A 15,091-nucleotide genomic window follows, 5' to 3' on the forward strand; every position below is an offset into this window, starting at 1 on the left:
CTTTAAGCTCTAGGAATTCTTTAGAAAATCTGTCCTTGGGTGGGGCCCCTGCCATCTGCCACCCACAATTCAGTGGGCTTTGGATCCTGTCAGCGCTTCCACAAAAGTTCCACTTTCAAGCATTGTGCATTTTGAATTTCTGTCTGTGCCTCTATTGGAAAGTGGGTTCTATATATTTAAAATTGGGATACCTAAGATCTTGATAGTCATTGGATTAATCATCCAATATTTACAAACTTATGAAAATCAGCCTTTCTGATGGGCTAATGACTATGGAATCACAGATGCATAAAAGCTCACTCCTAGTGAAGGAGGAAAGTACGTTCAGCAGATAAATAAGAGAGGCTTGAGAACAAAGAATAATTTGCCAGATGGATTTGGAGGAAAGACACTGTTAACAATGGGAGCATCCTAGAAAAAGGGCCTGACCTTTCCTAGAATGGTGAAAAATTCACTGTGAGGAGAAGGCAGATGTGTGGTGGGGGTGGGGCCAAGGGCAGTGCTGGGACCATTTGCAATGCCAGCTAAGGAATTTTGACTTAAAATCTAGACAAAAGGGAAATAACATTGAGCAGGAAAGTAACTTGGGCAGAATTTTCTATTACTGTATCAGGACATTACTCGGAGTAACAGAATAAAAGATAAATGTAGTTAGGGGTATAAGAAAACCAGGTGAAAGTTGATATTGGATTTGATGAGGAATTAAAAGAGTGACAGCATTTTCATGATAAAAATTAACAACCTTTTTCACGCAGGGGCGTCCAACCTGCAGCTCAGGATAACTGTGCATACAGCCCAACACAAAATCGTAGATTTGCTTAAAACATTACGAGATTTTTTTGAGAGTAAGTGTTGCAATGTATTTACTGTGTGATCCAAGACAACTCTTTTTCTTCCGGTGTGGCCCAGAGATGCCAATAGGTTGGACACCCCTGAAGGTTGAGAGGATGAACCTCAGGACCACGAGTTTCCAAGAAAACCAATGGCAGTGAGGCTGAGTTAAAGAAAGGGGACCTAGGGCCATAGAGTCGCCCGGGGCCGTTGGAGCAAACTGATGGGAGAATATGAGGTAACAAAATGTTGAGTTGACACATTAATTTCTTGGGGAGACATGGAAAAAACAAAAAGTTCACATCTACTTCAGTTCTGGTGTAACTACGTGAAAACCGAAAACCCAACTGAGGCCAGTCAGCCTAGTGTCCAAGGGAAAGGCAACTGTTGCTTCCTACCTCACTATCTCCCCCCCAAAACTGAGTGGTGAAGACTGGATCCTGACTGTCCTCTTGGGCCCTCTGACCCCGGAGTCTGGCTGAGGGCCAGAGCAGGGGTTCTCCACGGTGTGGAGTGAGATGTTGAAGATGCTCAGTGCCAGCTTATGAGCTCCTTGAGGTTGTGTACACTTCTCTTTTCTTGAAAGCTCAATGCCTAACTCGCTGACCCTCTGGATTACAAAATAAGGAAACATTACTTTATTGGGGCAGAGACTAGCTTAATTGATAAGTCTTTTTGAAAGTTTTCTGTGGTAGGCCTTATATAAACAAATAGTTTTCAGTGATATAGAGTAGACAGTCATACTGTAGCTTTTAGTTTGCCTCATCATTTTTCTACAACAAGGACAGAAAATTCCTCCTTCTAACTTGAACCTTTTCACAATCAACTGGAATTGAAATTCCACACTGACTGGCCACAATTACCCTTTGGGTTACTGCTTGGTGAGCAACACAAACAAAGATTACAAAAGAAAATGGTGTGCTAACTTTAATGTCATTGACCCTAAATAGGATTTCCAAAAAGTCACACTCACAGCCTTTTGACAGTTTTAGAGGGATATAATATATGAAAGAAAATTCCAATGACATAATATAAAAAAATGTTGTTACACATGGAAGAATAAAAATATACGTTTTGGGGCCTATTGCTGTGGGAAGTAGGGCCTGATCTTCATCGACATCTTCTTCATCGAATACCAGGACCCCTTCCAGTTCATCCAGACTACTCCATCATCTGTGCCGTGTTTGGCCATGTCCCAGCTGTAATGTCCACCCCAGTAGTATCTGCCATTTGGATTGGCTGCATGACATCTGTTATACCACCATCCGCCACCGTCCTCTTTAGAGCATTGTTTCCTCGGGTCTGCGTTTGTCCTGAAAGGGAATGCGTTTGGGGTTGATACAACTGCAGGGCTGTCCAATTAATTCAGTGCAAAGGGGATGCTGTGCACTGTACCCCTTCCCTCTGGTTCTATAAATAAAGTCACCCTACCACACCAAAGGCCTTCTCTGCCCTCGAGCAAGGAAGGGAGAGAGCCTATGTAGCTAATTCATCTATATTTGTTACTTTATATTGAAAGGATAGCTCCCCAATCCCTTCGTATTAGAGTACACCATGAAAACCAAAAGGAAGCTTTCAAATATATACATTTCAATATATAGACATAGAAACCCTTCTGAGCACTCACTACTCAGAAGGTAAGAGTGTTCTAATTCAAGTCCTGTCTTTTAGAATTGTATGCCTTTGAACAAGTTCCTTAGTCTCTCTAAACTTCATCTATCAGATGAGAACATAAGGGCAACCTTATCAGAATGATGTAGAAAGAGCTTCCTTCAGTGGCTGACATGCAGGAACTACCCAAGAAAGGAGAGTTATTACCAACATTAGCCATCATGAATGATGCCCAGGAACAATATCAGTGGTGGCTTTGAGAGCAGGAGGGAAGAACGTAGCACGTACCAGCCGTCGTTGTCTCTGTCGTAGGTGCTGAAGAACATGCCGTTGTGAATGGTCATGGTTCGGTTTTCTCCCACGAGCTGGGAAGCCCCTTCCATGAGGGCATTGCCGGCTGTGCCCTTGTACTTGCTCACAGAGATCTGGTACTTGTCTGCCTCGTTCTGTACGGTGAAGCCTCCATAGCGCGCTTTCACCTTGTCTCCTTTCCAGTCCTCCATTTCGATCAGAAGTTCTGTGGGGCCCATCTTGGTAAGCTGGCTGATTTTATCATTTCCAAGCCAATACTCACCTACAAAAATAAACAAAATCCCACCAAAAATAAATACTTTAGAAACTAAAAACTGCCTTTCTTCTCTTTCACAGTCTTTCCATAAATTCTTCCAAACCTCCTAAACTCCTAAAACAGACTCCTGACACTATGGGTTTCTTTAATGGAGAGAGGCCCACTTTTAATAATTTTATTTCACACTCTCTGTGGTTACCTGGGAGGCCACAGTACTTTTTCCCATCTCCATTGGTTGCAACGTTGCCAAAGCCTTGTCTATATGGGTCCCATTTCCTGCCGAAGTCAACGCTGCCATCTTGACGGTTCTGAATTACTGTCCATCCTTCGGGTCAAAGAAAGGAAAAAGAAACAGCCCATATTAAACAATAACAAGTAATGTCACTTGAAGGGAAGGGTCTGAATGCTTTGTCTATTGAACTTCTATTATGCCCCTCTATGCCTAGTGCTCCACAATAGACACAACAAGGAAACACATGTGAGAAGGAAAGTCTTAAAATCTTTAAAAACTGTATGTGCTTGGTCTCACTCTGAATTGTGAACTATAGATATTTTATAACTTTTAAAATGTCAGATTGATTTCCCAATCGTGTGGCCCGTCATGAGTTATGTTAAAGCTAAGACTTACTTTCCAATGTTCTGGGGTACTGAAATAATTTGAGAGTAACAGGCCAACAGCGACCAACTTACCGCCACCTTCCGTGTTCATGTCGCAGTACACTCTATACGGTTTGACAGAGCTGTGAGGCTGGATGAGATACAGTTCAGACGTTTCACCTCCGTTCCTGACAATTTCCTCACACTCTGCAACCGTAAGGACCCATATTACATTCAGGAACTACAACTAGTTACTTGGTCTTTAGTCATCCATTTTATAAGATTACATACATTCCCAAGGAATGTTTCGTTTTAGACATCTAAGGCTACAATAGAGAAATGGAATCTTTTTACAAAAGAATCGAACTCAGTTTTGACTCATATCTGCTAAGGGGGCGCTCTGCTCCAGGCTATCTGCTCCTGGGCTATCTGCCAGATAGAAATGGCCAGAACATGTGGGATGAAGAAACCTCTGCGTCTACTCACTCCTCTGCCATCGACTCAAGCAGGGATGCACAGTGCCTCGTGGGGCTACTGCCGTCATCACTCCGCGTCCTGCTCATCCAAAGCAGGCAAGTACACTAGGCTGGGTCAGAACACAGCACGCTGGGAATGTGCCGTAGTACCATTAGGATCCGTGGGAGAGAATCCACTGGGCTTTTTGTTGTTGTTGTTACCTTAGTTTTAGAGAGCATGCATTCCTCTGAAACTCTCCAAAAATATGTTTAGTAACTAGTTACCTTTGCCAGACACCACAGGAACATTGCAGCTGACAGTGCAGGGGGTGCGACAGTAGTCCATCTGGACGGACACATCGGATTCCAGTTTCTGTATTTTGCTTCTCAGGTTTTCCAGGATTGAACGGAGCACACGAAGGCTCGTCGGGATGTTACTCGTCAAGGTCTCGTCTATGTATAATTGGTAGTTTTCCAGGTCTGAGGTATACTCATTTATGACATTTTCATTTTCTGGAAAATGAAATTATGTGGGAATAGTTAGCATTTTTCCCCTGATAAAAAAATTAAAAGTATTCAACCACACAATTGTGATTTGGACTTTCTGAGAATGAACAAAAGGGCACTGAGCCACCATCAGGCAGTCATGCTATGTAGTTGTACTTGACCCCATGGCATATGTACATTAGCATATATTCTAACTACTGTCCCAGTAATTTACCTGAGGAGTAAGCTAAAAATTGTGCTTACAGATAATAGGTTGTTTATATCTTTGGTGAGGCAAGAAGAGGAAAGTGTTTAGACCTTCCATCTTAGAAGTTCAACATCTTATGGAGTGGATATACTAGATTTATTTATCCATCTCACATAAGTATAGCAGAGTCTTCAAATTTACAAAAGAGATGTCACGAGTCATTTGAAAAATGTCCAAATTCGGGCGTGCTGATCACTGAGATGTCAACGCCAGATTCACTCACCAGCTGATTTCTAACCAGCAAGCCCATTATACTCAATTCAGATCTTAAGGTTCAAAGGTTAAGTATCATTATTTGCAATACAATTGAGTATATCATGGACCACCCTCTTATATTCAAAACCTCAAGTGTCCAATATATAAATGCTAACTTTTTTACTCTGTGAATATTGTCTTCTGAGTCACAGGTCTCTCAGAGACTGAAAATGAGGATTCAGAAAATTTTTCCATAGAAAACCATCCTTGCTGACGCCACACTGGGAACGCGTCGAACAGTGTTTCTCTGACAAGCTGCAGGTGCGGGTGAGGGCATGAGGACTCCAGGGTGATTGGGCCACAGAAGAAGCCTGCAGATACCTTTAGCCTGATCCAGAAATGTCATTCTTCTCACGATGGTGCATTCCCAGGGCAGTCTAACAGTCCCTACTGCTGAACAGAATCAAATAGAAAACACAAGGATACCTACCTTTTACTTGCTTCTGCCAGTTTTTCCACATGTCTTTTAGCATATTCATATACTGAAAGGTGGTATCTGAGGTCTGGGAAATGGACCCAATATTATTATTTAACTCTTTGACACTGTTTCTGATTGGTCTTTCTTGTTTTACTAACGTTTCTTGCAACTCACATCCTGTAGGACACAACACCCCCTGCAGACAAAGAAAATATCGGGTGTTAGGTGAAGAATTTGGATTATGTGTATTTGTGAAAATTGCACATGGTAAAAATTCAGTGATCGTTAGCCAATACAAAAACTTGTCATTTGCTTTTCTTTCCCTGAGCCCAAAAATTCTAGAGTCATCACTGTTGTCTTGTGAAGATTAAAAATAGATCTTACCAGAAAATAAGTATAAACATAAATGCAGTAAATAAGTTTAAAATTTCTCACCCAAACAAATGAAATGGGCAAAATACAAAAGTAAAGGCAGCACCCATGTGTCTTCAATTGTAATCTTGGGCCCAGACCAAAGAAAACTAGAAAGACACCTTCAACCCAAGGCCCAACATGTTTATGTTTTGTATGTATTTCCAAAATAAACAAAATAAAAACAGCGGCGACATGGTCAGTGCCACATGGGGAAGACGCGATGGAGGCGAAGGCTTTCTCCGCGTGGGCCACCCACCCACTGCGGCGAGAAACATCCGTGCACCCACCAGGTCTGGGTCGGCGTGAAGGCAGCCCCCAGCGTCAGGGGCTTTTCTCTCCACTTTCTTTTGGCTGGCAGCTGCTTTGGCTGGACGGGCTCGGTAGCCGCCTCCGCTGATGGGGGGAGGGGCAGGTCTCAGGATGGGAGCCTCTTCCCTCCTCTTGTCGAGTGGTCGGTGACCACGGGCATCCAAGCCTCTCTTCAGAGAACCAGGCAGAAACAAAATGTATTGTGTTATGGAAGGCTTTAGACTTAACTATTCCAATGTCCTCATTTGGTCATTTACATTCTCACACGACTGATGATTGGCTCAAGGCCCATCATCAACTGCCTAGATGTTGGTAAATCAATAGGTTGCTCCCGTCTTTTTAGTTACCGCAGAAAGACAAACTACAAAAAGCTGTCATATCTCATGCAGTTTTTAAATTCTCAAGCCACTTGAATTACTAAATTTCTATAATCATTGTTCATTATTTCCCCATGTTTAGTTTTTATGATTTGGTGATTGATTTGGGTAACTCCTACATAATAATATCCTCAAGTAGTACAAATTTATTTTAAAAAATATTTTATTTATTTATCTTTAGAGGGGAAGGGAAGGGGAGAGGGAGAGAAATATCAATGTATGGTTGCCTCTCGTGTGTCCCCTGCTGGGAACTGGCCTGCAACCCAGGCATGTGCCCGGACTGGGAATCGAACCGCAATACTCTGGTTCGCAGGCCCGCGCTCAATCCACTGAGCTACACCAGCCAGGGCAAATTTATTTATAATAATAGGACAACCCTTGCCTCTAACATGTTTAAAAAGAAATAAGACATTCTGCCCTGGCTGGTGTAGCTCAGTGGATTGAGTGCGGGTCTGTGAAGCAAAGGGACACTGGTTCGATTCCCAGTCAGGGTACATGCCTGGATTGCAGGCCAAGTCCCCAATAGGGGATATGTAAGAGGCAACCACACATTGATGTTTCTCTCCCACTTTCTTCTTCCCTTCCCCTCTCTCTAAAAATAAATAAATAAAACGTTTAAAAAAAAGAAATAAGGCATTCTGGGGCTAGACTGCCTGGCTTGGCCCTACCACCTACTACCTCATAAAATCTTGGGCAAGTTATTTTATCGGTACCCATTTCCTTATCTGTAAAATAGGGAGACTACTAGTATCAGCCATTTAAGATGATTATAAGACTTAAATAACTTCTTGCATACGATACCCTGAGGAGAGCACTTGGCACATAGTAAGTTCGTTATTATTTTCACTGCAGTCACACATAACAGGTACTAGAGTTTAGGTGACTTTTTCCACTGCTAATCTGCAATTTTTCATCCTATGTTCTACCAATAAAACCACTTGATAAACATTTCTAGTGAAATTTCCTACATAATTTCTCTATCAAACATCATGATTTTTCGTTATTTAAAATAATTCTCAAGGTATGTGAATTGCAATTAAAATTATTTGTTAACTTAAAAGGTATTACACTTAAAGACGATGAAGAGGAAAATACGCATTGCAACATAAAAGGGTTGAGTTGGATGAACTGTATTATCATATGGTTTTTGTCAATAATTATACCCTTTCAGGCATAATAACAAATTAAGAAAGGACTAGTTTTGAAGCAGAGACTAAGCTTTCTAGTTATTTTGCGAGCTTGAAAGTCATTCAATTACTGTCATTAACTCATTAAGTTACAATATTTAACATTTAGTTGGAGGGCTTTAAACCCAGGCAGGCTGGTTCCTGATTCCCTTGCTTAACTGCTGGATTTAAACTACAGTATTTGTTATGTGTGATGGCAATAATAAAAACAATGTGTGAAGATGTGAGGGAAATACAGATATTTTATTTCGAAGGTGTGGATTCTCTGTCAGAGCTGGTCTGTTCTAACTGAAATTTTATAAGTGTAATTCACCTGTATGTTACAAATCAATGTATAACAGAAGGAACAATATTTTCTCTTTATTTCAGAGTGTAAAGGTAGCATTGATCATCTTTCTTTGTGAGAGACAAGGAAATAAAAATATTTTAAAAATTATACAGGCATTTAGGTTTATGAAGACCACTTATTAAAATAACTAAAGCTAGAAAATCCATCTTGAAGCCTAAACCAGTAAACTGTCTCTGTAGGTATTGGTTTGTGGGCATAAAACTGCTTAACCATATACTTCGCAAATGTTTACACATTCTCGACAATTTTCTTACCCCATGCAATTAACCAGACAAGGATATTTTTACATGTATAGTTTTATAATTAGATCACTTAGAGTGCCTTCAAATTCAACAAGTGATTAAAAAGGAAGGACATCTTTTAAAATTATTGTGTGCTTTATTTTTAGTGTGATAATGCCATGTTATATACAAGAAATTTGATCATGGTTCATTTGATATTAAAATTAAAATGTGTTAAATTTCCATTTCCCTAAATGCATTTCTGTACTTTTGACATCTCCAAACCCAGAGGAATAAATCAGCAAGGATAGTACTTGAGGAAAAACTGTTCTACAAATGAATATATCAAACTGGGCTACATGCCTTGTAATCATTAATAATAATAATGAATACAACCTACATTTTAAATTTTCTAATTTGAAAAAACAATATTGCATTTCTATCACTGCACTTGATCTATTCTGCCTTTAGATTTAGTTTACAATTTTTATTAATATATAGCCAATAATTTCAGCAACTGTATATGACCCTCCTTCCCCAGGGAGAATCTATCTACCACAGCATTTTTCTTGTAAAATACTGCTCTTTTGTTATTTTATAGTCTGCCAAATTTTCAGATTTTTGTTCCCGCAATTTAATTAAAGTGTTGCTGGAACCAAAGTTCACAGTACTCAGGATAACACCAAATGAGAATAAACACATCTTACCTTAGGTGTGTCGTCTTCATCCTGGGAAAAAGAAAGTGATAAACCAGAAAACAAAAAATTGTTACTTTGTTTTATATAAGAAATACTATGTAACATCATTTAAATAAAATGGGCTCCTGTGATTGACAATTCCATTTCATAATTAAAATCAAGATTAAAATTTCATAGAAATAGATATTTCATATAATTATAATTGTTATATTTTACATTAATAATATTAGCAATAGTGTAGTAATAATTTTTTTCAAATCACCTCATTTTCATAGTCTTGGGACTGAACTACAAAAACACACAATAGTAGCAGTAATAGATGTCTCATGATTTAAAGTTTTTGGAAGTTCCAAGAAACCGTCCTTCTCTGGTGAACTTAGCTAAGAGCACTTCAATCCTATATATACCTGAATCCCCGGTTAGGTATGACTTTAAATGGTTAGCTTCCTTAGTTAATGTTTAATTTTTTGGTTCACTTCTTGGCTGAACCATTTTATTGCTTAAGCAACATCTTCCCAGCAAGACTTATTTACTTGTTGTTCAACTGTTCTCTGTTGGCTGAATTAGAAACACCAAAATTCTTCAATTGAGTTCAATGGACAATATGATGGGAAATTAGGACATTCCTAAAAGAGATGTGCATCACATTTCCTGTAAATTAATGTGCATGCTGTCTAAACTTACAAAGAATGGGTGAGAAAAAAATACTTTTAACCCAGGCACAAAAAAATTGGACTAACTCACAAGGCATCCACTAATATTGTGAGCTCATTAAAGGTATGGAATAAATGCTTAGGTTTTGAGGTGATCAGGTAATTCAGTTTTAAAATAAGTCATTAAAATTAAGAATAATGTTACATCAAGCCCTGGCTGGTGTAGCTCAGTGGATTGAGCTCGGGCCTGTGAACCACATGATCGCGGTTCGATTCCCAGTCAGGGCACATGCCTGGGTTGCAGGCCAGTTCCCAGCAGGGGGCTCATGAGAGGCAACCATACATTGATGTTTCTCTCCTTCTCTCCTTCCCTTCCCCTCTAAAGATAAATAAATAAAATCTTAAAAAAAAAACATAGCAGATTTGGGTCAGTAGAGTATGTTTTAAACAATGCTCTGAAGTGGGCTCTGGATGATAGTATGAGACCCATTAAATGTCTTTTTTACCTCGGTAGTGTGGGTGGCTTTCCCAAATTCTTTTCACTCAGGTTTATAGAAGCAAAGCATTATATTTAAATTAAGTAACACAATTGGTTGGATTTTCCTATATTTGTGTACCACTCATTAATAAGTGAATTGTGTACTTTAAGATTAGTGTAGTTTTCATTTTTCTTAGAAGAATATATAATCTAACTAAAAAAGCAAATGTGTGTATTAATTAAAATAATGTGCAAAAAGACTTCCCTTCAAAATGTAACTGAGAGTTTATTTTCATAATCTAAGCAGGCTTTTATTTTAATGATATCAGATTCTTGCTGATTTAAAAAGATTGACTACTATATATCAATTTTACCTCAATAAAAATAAATAAAATAAAAGGACTGTGAAGAATACTAAAACGTGTTTTTTTTTCTTTTGAGGTGATATTATCATGCTATTACTTCATTTCCAAGCGCTGACATTTCATCAACTAGCCCAAGAGCCATTATTTAATTTACAGAAGTTTAATTTTTAAAGTTCTTCAAATATATTACACAGTCTTGTACCACATGAAAGTGGAAACTGCTTTACATTCCCACGTTTTCTGCTCTGACTGCTATTCTGGCCATTATCAGTAAGAAGGTGGAAGGAAACTGTTAAGATGTACGTTCTGTAAGAGCAGAGACATTCATTCTGCAGCTAGGTTCTTGAGAGCATCCTACGAGACAGGTAGTGTGCTAAAGGCTGGAGATGTGTTGGTGAGCAAGGCAGGCATAGTGAGCGTTCAATAAAAAACTGGAAAGTGAACGAGTGCACTAGCCTTCTTTGAAACATGCCTCAGAGGCCCAGCTCTGGTAATCATTTATCTGATTTAATTCTTGAAACCACTAAGTGTCATACAGATGATGAAACTGAGGCTAGAAGATGAGTAAACTACCCAAGGTAAACAAGTAGTAAGGACTTGTACCAGGACTTGATCCAGGTCTAATTGATCTCACAGTCCATGCCCTGTGTCCCTTACACCACATTGCCCAACAAAATACAAACATCATAAAGGATTCACTGGTACCTTTTTGCTTGGCTTGTGTTAGTTCTTTTGGCTAGCCCATTGTCCTGAGTGAGAGTGTCTCACATTGGCACACTCAGTCTTAGCCTTTATTTTCACCTACATTTTTACTTTCTTATAAGGGTGTGGGTGTGGATATTCATGTCTGCGTGAGAAGCATGCCTGATGCAGTGATAATAACTATGAGTTTCTTTAACTCTAGTACTTGTTAAATATGTTTTTCTGTGGTTATAGACAGCTACACAAACACACTAAACGGCCTAATATTATAAAGTACATTGCCACGTTTTCAAAGAGAAAGAATGTCTTTGCAGACATTTTGCTTACTAAATTAGTTAAGTTCTTTGAAAATGTTGATGCGATTGGGGGAGGAGGAAGGGAGTGCTATGTGTTCAGTTATGATTTCAGGTCAGTCGTGCAGTGTTCTTCATATTCCCTGATCCCGTTACATAAGTCAAGGTCAGTAAATCAGTGACAGTAAATCGTGTGTCTTGTCCAGCAGCTGTCTGGCATGAAGGGCAGATTTGCAAGCACTGCTGGTCGATGTGCTTGCTGTTGATACTTTTACGATTCATATCAGGCCCAGTTTGTAAAGCATGAGGCAATTTGTGTTCGTCATACAAAGCACCTACTTCGTGGCAAGATAGTGTGCTAGGGGCTAAGGATACTTTGGTAACCTGGAAAGACCGCACCCTGTGCTCCTGAAGTTGTATGTCTAGATGGTGAAGGACACCAGAGTTTTGCCATGCTGCAGCTGCCTTTGGGGATAGTCATTTTAAGCTGATTATTCGGAAACGAAAGACTTAGAAAAAGCAATGGACCCTCCCCCTCTTCTGCCCAAGAGATTCAAATGGAAAGACCTGCTGTAGGAAGAAAACCCTTAGCCTCATTTGAGTGAAGTGTGGTAGACCCTAAGCAAGATCACCCTTGTCCCATTGAAGCTAAAATTTGCCTGCCATGTGTGTTCTCTACGCCTTCCTCAATTACCTGGAAATCATCCATCTCTATTTTTGAAATCTTAAGACCCCATTTTCTCCTTTCCTCCTTTGTCCAAAATGACACATACACCCCATTTTGCCTTACTGTCTGGAAATTTTCACACTTATGTATTAAGACTGATTTCCACACGGTATCTGTCTCTGTTAATTTATAAGGCTAGCTAAAAGCATTTAGAAGGCAGGACGAAAAGTATTATCTTTTTTAGTTCTTCCAAGAGGAAGGCAGAAAATGAAAAGTACTTATAAGATGTATTACGCCTTAGACAGGGAAAGGTAAGTCTTTGGGAACAATGACTTAAGGCCCTAACCTCCTTCAAAAGGAAAAGGAACTTAAAAGGCAAAAGCTTGTAGACTTGAAACTTACTTGTTTGAATGACAGTTTGGTTTATATCATACATCTGACACATGGAAGGTATTTGATAGATATTTATTGAGCAAAGTTTGAACATATAAATTAGTGACTGATTTAACGAATACAAGAAAATACTGTACTCTTTTAAAATAGGCATAGCTTTTGAGAAATTATGCTAAATCATTGTTAGTGATTGAGTGAAAGTGGGTACATTGTTAGTGAAAGTACCCCCTTTGTGGATACTTTTCTTGTGACACTTTACTAAATTGTTGTTAGTCTCTGAGAATGTTTTTCTTGTTTTATCCTGAGCTCCCGTTTGAGAACCACTGTCCACAGGGAAGTCATTACTGAAGAGCTGGAGGTCCACTTGGACCAGAGCTTTGATGGGCAAGCCTGAGACCAGGGAGGTGGTGACCACCATAATTGGTTAGCCATCACAATGAGAAAGCAGGGAAGATGAGGATGTGCTAGCTAGCACTATTTCTTGTGGAGAGACTCCCTCTACTGACTTGAAGGATGCCACTCTGTTCTTCTTAAGAGGACTGATTGGAAAGCAGAGCATGGCAACATGGGAAAAATAGGATATTTTCTTCTTCAACCCAAAGCCAATCTCCAAACTAGAGAAAAGGCAGAGATGCTCTCCTGCTTCTGTCACACTGGGACTTGAGACCATAAAGGGTGTAATGAACACCTGTGGAATGCTGCCCCCTTAGCTTGGAATGCTCCTAAAATGCAGGTGTGGGGCTACAGTGGTCCTGTTAGTACTGTGATACTCTGACCTTAGAGCCACAGGTCACTGGGTTAGGGGTAGACTCCTTACCCAAGTCCTATTCATGGCAGCATTCCAGAGAGAAAGTCTACCAGCCCTAGCAGCAGAAACTGCTAAACTTGATCATTTCATTCTTCTGTCAAATTGGTGAGACATCTAGTTGTTCTTCTAATAGCATCCACACCCCATTATCTTTTGGTTAGTTAGGCTAGGATTGCTTCTAAGGTCTGCTAAACTAATCCAAGGGGAAAATTAATATAAAATTCTTATATTAATCAGACTGACTATTTTTTAAAGGCATAAATTGCACATGAGAAAGAGAAGCTGTATTTTCAAGCAATACAATAAATGATGAAGTTTTTATACTTAAGTACATAGCATCAGCAGTAAAACTCTATAGAAGATGAAAATTTTTGTTTTATTTTGGAGTGTTTATAATTTTTAAATTTTTCACTAAATACTTCTTAAATTATAAATATTTTCTGTGAAATGTGCCCAGGATTAGATTAATGATGTAATAGACATATTTACACTTTTGAGTCTTTCTATCCAAGAATAAGGTATGCATTTTCATTAATTCAAATCTTTTAAAATGTTCCTTAGGTTTTTTTAATCTAAGTCTTGCACATTTTTCACTTACTACTGTTATAAGATGGTTTTCCCCATATACTTTAACTGCATATATAAAAACTACTGATTTTTTAATATTATTTTTGTACTCAGATACGTTGGCAAATTTTCTTATTATTTCCAACAGCTTCTCCAGTTGCTTCCTTATTTTTTAGGCACAAAATCATACCATTTGCAAATAAAAATAGCTTTACTTCATTATTTCTTATTTTACGTGACTTATTTCTTCTCTCATGAGTAGAAGTTTTAGAAAAAAATAACTGTGGATAATAATGGTGATAGTAAAAATTCCAGTTTTCTGGCTTACTAATGAGGATGTTTTTCGTGTTAATCTATAAACATGATGCTGACTTTTGCTACTGTGCTTTTACAAGAGAACCTAAAATGGCCTAGATTATAGTAGTAAAATATTCAAATAATCAAAATGCTTTAATCTTCTTCATTATGATGTCAAGTTTTCTGCCAACTAAACCCATTTTTGCAAGTCATAAATTTTTCAAATAAGTTACTATCCTATAATTTAATATCAGAATGAAGTTTTATTTACACCAACTAAAATTTGGAACTAACTTATCTAAATATAATGAAAAATAATGTGTTTTCTTAAAATGTACTATGATTAGAGAGGCTGACTGTCTTCAGGGAAGCAATTCTCCACCTTACGTAAAAGAGTTAAGACTGAATTAATGGTTGTTTACAAAGTAGCATCGTTTTAAGGGTGAGACAGAGCACACACCTACAGATACACACAATTGTGTGTTTGGAAGAGAATAAAGAGATTTCTATGTATTGGTGACTTTTTAAAAAGCAGCTTAATTAATCAGGGGAGGTCTCGTTTTAAATTTGTGCTATCGGTTTCACACAAACAGATTTAGCAGTATTTACATTAATAAGTTACCCCCCTGTCTGATCTTGAGAAAATCCTCCTACTCTTATGAAGAGCAGCAGTGACCCCTACTGCTCAGTTAAGACAGCTCTGGGTGTCAGCCCCAAAGGTAAAGGATTTACCCAAAGCTAAAGGATCCTATACCTTTTCTGGGTCCTGGATCCTTTTATGAATCCAAATAAAATAAAATTTAGGTCCCTATAAAAAAATAAAC

General features: G+C 38.7%; 1 protein-coding gene and 1 long non-coding RNA gene across 2 annotated transcripts; both read right to left on the reverse strand.

The window, feature by feature from the left end:
* Positions 1-1,145: 1,145 nt before the first annotated feature.
* On the reverse strand, positions 1,146-11,019 carry LOC118995382 (uncharacterized). Its single transcript, XR_005068257.1, has 3 exons — positions 11,009-11,019; positions 10,437-10,440; positions 1,146-1,330 (listed from the first exon to the last, which is right to left on the reverse strand). It is a non-coding gene; the product is annotated as an uncharacterized LOC118995382 (long non-coding RNA).
* Positions 1,742-9,427, reverse strand: FGB (fibrinogen beta chain). The gene is made up of 9 exons (XM_037058357.1): positions 9,307-9,427; positions 9,054-9,074; positions 6,191-6,382; positions 5,502-5,685; positions 4,348-4,575; positions 3,701-3,814; positions 3,210-3,335; positions 2,731-3,016; positions 1,742-2,144 (listed from the first exon to the last, which is right to left on the reverse strand). Exons 1-9 carry the CDS (start codon positions 9,370-9,372, stop codon positions 1,913-1,915), a joined length of 1,449 nt encoding a protein of 482 aa, XP_036914252.1. The 5' UTR covers positions 9,373-9,427; the 3' UTR covers positions 1,742-1,912.
* Positions 11,020-15,091: the final 4,072 nt, after the last annotated feature.

The sequence above is a fragment of the Sturnira hondurensis genome, unplaced genomic scaffold (genome assembly GCF_014824575.4).
Source record: "Sturnira hondurensis isolate 20B ecotype Veracruz unplaced genomic scaffold, ASM1482457v3 Scaffold0010128, whole genome shotgun sequence".
NCBI lineage: Eukaryota > Metazoa > Chordata > Mammalia > Chiroptera > Phyllostomidae > Sturnira > Sturnira hondurensis.

What these genes read in the sequence shown, in the direction of transcription:
- FGB (XM_037058357.1), bottom strand. Translation starts at nt 9,372, where the DNA reads ATGAGACATCTATTACTGCTACTATTGTGTGTTTTTGTAGTTCAGTCC. An exon ending in TTCACGCCGACCCAGACCTG is followed by an intron (nt 5,686 to 6,190) that starts GTGGGTGCACGG and finishes CTTTGTCTGCAG; the next exon opens with GGGGTGTTGTGTCCTACAGG. An exon ending in CATGAACACGGAAGGTGGCG is followed by an intron (nt 3,336 to 3,700) that starts GTAAGTTGGTCG and finishes TTTGACCCGAAG; the next exon opens with GATGGACAGTAATTCAGAAC.